The 5,494-nt window shown below is 33.3% G+C and overlaps 1 protein-coding gene across 1 annotated transcript; it reads left to right on the top strand.

Annotated features, from left to right (window-relative positions):
• The first annotated feature begins 1,976 nt into the window (after nucleotides 1-1,976).
• LOC129872507 (vegetative cell wall protein gp1-like) lies at nucleotides 1,977-3,131 on the top strand. Its single transcript, XM_055947478.1, has one exon. It carries the CDS (start codon nucleotides 1,977-1,979, stop codon nucleotides 3,129-3,131), a length of 1,155 nt encoding a protein of 384 aa, XP_055803453.1.
• The last annotated feature ends 2,363 nt before the right edge of the window (nucleotides 3,132-5,494 follow it).

Here is a 5,494-nt window from a genome sequence, read left to right as displayed (position 1 = left end):
AATCAATAAGATATTTGTTATCGGTTTATCAATTTTTGGTCATTAACAGTTCGGTTTTTGTTTTAACCAATAAAAAAATACTCTTAAAACAAATATACGATTCCTGGAGCTGCCGTCGTAGCTTGCAAACTTGAAAAACCTTGCCGCTGAATACTGAACCTAGAGTGACAAAGTCTAAAGGGTAAATACTAAATACTAAATAGCATTATATAGTGATTAACTGATTATATATTTACATTAATATTTTTTGTTTGATATTTCTGTATGAGTAAAAAACAAAAAATTAAATTAGTAAATTATTAGTCTTAATGGGTTATCGGTTCACCCAATAACCCAAAATTATGGAAAAATTATCAAATTACACACTTTTTATTCCGATATTTTCAATTATTCCCTACCATTTGTAAAAATTTTAAAAATCCCTCTTCTGATACATAGGAATGATGCTGATACATCGCGATTTGATACATAAGTCTTTTCCATGATACATCGCTAGTTGATACAAACCAAACACAAAATGTATCAGTAAAACATAAGTTTTGCTACTATTTTTGTTGTGTTCATGATATATTAGGTGTTATAAGCTGATTCATAAGTTTTATTAATATTACAATGTTTGGTTTGTATCAACTAGCGATGTATCATGAAAATGACTTATGTATCAAATCGCGATGTATCATAGTCATTCGTATGTATCAAAAATCTGAAAAAGAAGAAATTCGGGTAATTACCAAAAAAATTGGAATAAATTATAATTGAGTTTTTTCACTATGGGATTTAAGTAAAATACCCTATTAAAAAACCAATACCGAACCGATAACCCAATATTTTTTTTATAAATTCATTAAATAACTGTTACCCAATAAGCCAATAGCAATAAACCAATAACACTATTTTTGGTTCGGTTTATCGGTCGATTCGGTATTTACACACCCCTATATATGACCTCTATTATCAATTAAAAAGATATATGGAGGTATTTTATTTTAATTGTTAAAATGAGATTAAGAAGAAATAAAAATTATTTTCAACTTGTTTACTAGTTAAGCTTATTTTAAAAGAAAAAAAAATAAGAATAAGGTTCTTTTAAAGTAATATTTTTAGTAGGAATATCATACTTTTAAAAAGAAAAAAGACTACCAATATAATTAGGAAAAATTACCTAAATACATAACTTATTTTACAATATTCTCTAAAATTTTCTATCATTTGAAAAAATTACAAAAATCCCTGCTCACTCCTATTCCCGGATACATCACCTTATGCGATGTATCGGGACGTACGTGATGTATCGGGACGTTGAGTGGTGTATCTAGAACCAAGATGTGATGTATAGGGACGTTGAATGATGTATCCAAAATCGAGATGCAGTGTATCGAGACATTTTGGGATGTACCCGAATTCCATCAAATTAAGAGATTTCTGTAATTTAAAAAATAGTAGGGATAAGATGTAATTAACTCTTAACATTATGAGATTTCTGTAATCCCTATTAGTAAAAGAATATTTTTGACCCATTAAATAACAATATGGACATTTCTAGACTAAACTATTAGCATACCAAACTATTAACGGAGGATATTTTTGAACCAAATTATCATCGGAGGATATTTTTGTTCAATTTCACAAAGTTTAGAAGTATTTTTTGACTGTTTTCGAGGAAAAAAAATAGAGAAGAAATCAAAATTGAAGTCAAAGTTAGATGATTAACAAAATCTTAAAAGAATGCACAATGCATCAAATTTAATTTTTATTTGGATTAAAATTTAAGAAGTTGCCTTGAAAAGGTTTTAAATTTGAATAACATTCCATAAACAACACTTGTGAACCAACACTACTCGTGGGAAAGTGACAAAATTCAAACGTTAAGTTTCTCTCCACCCCTCACACTATAAATATAATCCATCACTAAACCTTGTATTTCACCAAATCCCCATTTCTCTCTTTCATTTGTTTGTATAATATTTCCTCTCCCAATGGCCAACTCTGAGGATAGGAGTGTCCCTCCAAACCCTGAATCCCCTCCTCCTTCTCCTGCTCCCAAATCTCCCCCTCCCTCTGCCCCTACTCCTCCCTGTGTCCCTGCTCCTGCTCCTCCTTCTGCTCCTGCCCCTGCTTCTGCTCCTGCTCCTGCTCCACCGACTGCTGGCACTGGAATTGCTACCGATTCCAGTATCAATGTTGGTAGCTTAGGAATCCCCTCCACTGCAAGTTCCGATGTCATTTTCAAATTTGGCACCCATACTATTGCAAACCCTTCTGGAAGGCCTGTTTTAAGGGTTTATGGAAGGAGCGTCCCCATCCACTCAGTCAATGTTCCTCCTAACAAAAGAGAAACCATGCTGAAGGCGGGGGAAGGAACTTCTGCAGATCGAACAGTGAAGCCCATTGTTGAACAAACACCAAAATCCGAACCAACACCAACTCTGGAACTCAGGCTGAATGCGGGGGGAGCAACATCTGAGGACCAGATGGTGAAACCCCTTGTTGAACCGGCACCAAGATCCGAACCAACACCAACTCTGGAGCTCACGTTGAATGCAGGGGGAGGCACATCTTCGAACCAGATGATGAAGCCCGTTGTTGAACTGGCACAAGAACCCGAACCAACACCAAATCTGGAACTCTTGCTGAATGCGGGGGAAGGAACATCTGAGGACCGGATGGTGAAGACGGTTGTTGAATCGGCACCAGAACCTGAACTAACACCAACTCTGGAACTCATGCTGAATGTGGACGGAGGAATATTGGACGACCAGATGTTGAAGCCCATTGTTGAACCGGCACCAGAACTGGAACGAACACCAACACTGGAACCTCCACAGTTACCTGTGGTAATGAGAACATGCTATGTATGTAGAAATGTGTTTGATTCGCTGATAAACTTGTTTAGACACATGCAAACACATCCGGAAGCCTGGTATCCTCCTTTGATTTCTGATGTTGTTGGTCGTGGTGGTGACCCTGTACCACCACCACCACCACTACCACCACCATCACCTGAAAGGCCCAACCATCTCCCTGATCTCAACGTGAATGCTGCTGCTGCTCCCGCGGAACGGGTGTATCGAGTGCCGAATTTAAATTTCCCACCTCCAGAAGAGGAAGAGGAGGAGGTGAATGAGGAGTAAAAGAGTAGTACTGAATCGTGTTTATTATGAACCGGTTCATCTGTTTTTATGTTTGTCTTATTCATAATAATAATTCCTGATTGGATTGATCAGCAGGATTAAGATCAAATAAACTAGCAAAGATCTGATCAAACATATATTAGGATGTTTTAATTTGGGATGTTAATTCTTATTGAATAAATGTTCCATTTTAATGTGTCTGCTTAATTAGTTTTTAGTACTTCGATTTGATTGGCCTATATACAGCTACATGCATGCAGAGATGTAAGTGGTTTTAGTTTAATAGATAGATTCCTACTTCTTACAATTGGTGGACCCTATATGTTTGGGTTTTAGATTAAAATAATAATAAAAAAATACCTATATATTAGGGCTAATGATATTTTTTGATATTTTGGTAATTTTTAACGGAGGAAATAATATATTTTGACCATATATGATTTTTTCAAATCTCTTAGGTATAGAAATAAAAATTTCTTTTGAAGAAACATAAAGCTAAAATTAATAAATTATAAATAACGTACAAAACTAATTTTCATATATATTCCGAATATACTTATGTAAAGTTGCAGAATGTTGATGTAAACCTGCAGCTGGGTCGGTTGGCCCCCTAACCGCCCCCCTAAGATCGGCCCATTAAGGTGCCTTTACGGGGGAGATCGGATCGGGTATCGGTCCAACACAAAAAAAAAATTGGGCTGGTCTGGTCTAATTTTGGCTTTGGACCGGTAAGGGACCGGAACCGGTCCACCATCCAGGAACCGGCCCGGTTTGCAATTTTTTTAATTATTTTTTTCTGAAATTAATTTTGGGCCACATTTTTAAAAAGAGTTGGCCGTCCAACGGCCAAATCTGAAATTTGCCCTTTTTTTAAAAAAAAAATTATTAATCAATTTTTTTTCTATAAATACCTACAACATTTAATCATTTTTTCCACCAACAATCATCTAATTCTCTCAATTTCTCAATTCTCTCTTAAAGTGATATCAATTTTTTATTATTTTTTGCAATTAACAACATCAAGTGGAAGTTTTCAACTTTCAAGTGTTCAACATTTCATCAATTTTACGATTCTTTGTTTGATTTCGACAATTCGGTATAATCGTTCCTTCTCTTACTTTTATTTAGTAAATTAATTCTAGTATATTTAAATATTTAATTTTTGTGTTTATAATTTTTATTAGTTTAATTTGCATAATGGATAGATTAAAAAATATAGGTAAAAGTGTTAAAAATTTATATTCCGACGGAGCTAGTGGTAGTAAGAAAAAAATGCTTCCGGTATAGATAGTACAAGTAGAAATTATTCTCGTATGCCTGAAGCACTACTTAGTAAATTTGGAGAAATAGGTGTAGGTGCACATAATATGAATGTAAGTATATATAATATATAACATATTAGATATATATTGTAAGTATATATAATATAGAACATAAGTATATTATTATAATAGATAGTATATTGTGAGTATATTAGATATACATTGTAAGTATATATAATGTAAGTATATCACTATAATAGATAGTATAATGTTAGTATACTTGATATACATAGAAAGTATATATAGTATAATGTAAGTATATACATACTAATAGATAGTAGATTGTGAGTATATTTGGTATACTTTGTAAGTATATATATAATATATAATTAATTATATCACTATAATATATAGTATAATGTTAGTATATTAGATATAGATTGTAAGTATATATATAATATATAATTAAGCATATCATTATAATAGATAGTATATTGTGAGTATATAAATTGTTATAATTACTTCAAAATTAACTAGATAACGATACACTATATTGATGATTGACTCAAATTTTTGAATACATAAACACCGCAAAAAAAATTCAATGGGCCCAACCCGATCCGACCCATTAAGCTCGGACCCTATACCCTTAATGAGTCATGGGTCGGGTTTTTAATATTTTTGTCACTATTAAGATCGGACTAGCCTGGCACAATAAGGATCCGGTCTGACCCAGCCCGGCCCGGTACCCGTGACCAAAAAAAAGTGAACCGGTCTGATTTGGCCCAGCCCACTTAACAACATAATGTTGATGTGCGCTATATTTTTATTATCTTTATAACCTTTTATTATTTCTAAGCTTGATCGATTCATCATATTTTTTTGCTACTTAACATGTTTAATTGAATTTGGGTATTGAGACATAAAGAAGTCTGTGAATTAATGTCGAATTCAATTAAGCATATGATGTTTTCTTGTGTAATTTATACTATAAAAATGTTTCAAGGAGAGGGGTTGACGACCTTAATTCCTGATTAATTTGTTTTTTCATTAAAAAATTATTTTCAATCAGACCAGGATTGATTAAAGTTTCTAGTATCT

Source organism: Solanum dulcamara, chromosome 11 (genome assembly GCF_947179165.1).
Source record: "Solanum dulcamara chromosome 11, daSolDulc1.2, whole genome shotgun sequence".
Classification (NCBI taxonomy): domain Eukaryota; kingdom Viridiplantae; phylum Streptophyta; class Magnoliopsida; order Solanales; family Solanaceae; genus Solanum; species Solanum dulcamara.
Note: the sequence above shows the minus strand (reverse complement) of the source record. Positions and strands in the feature narration are given on the sequence as shown.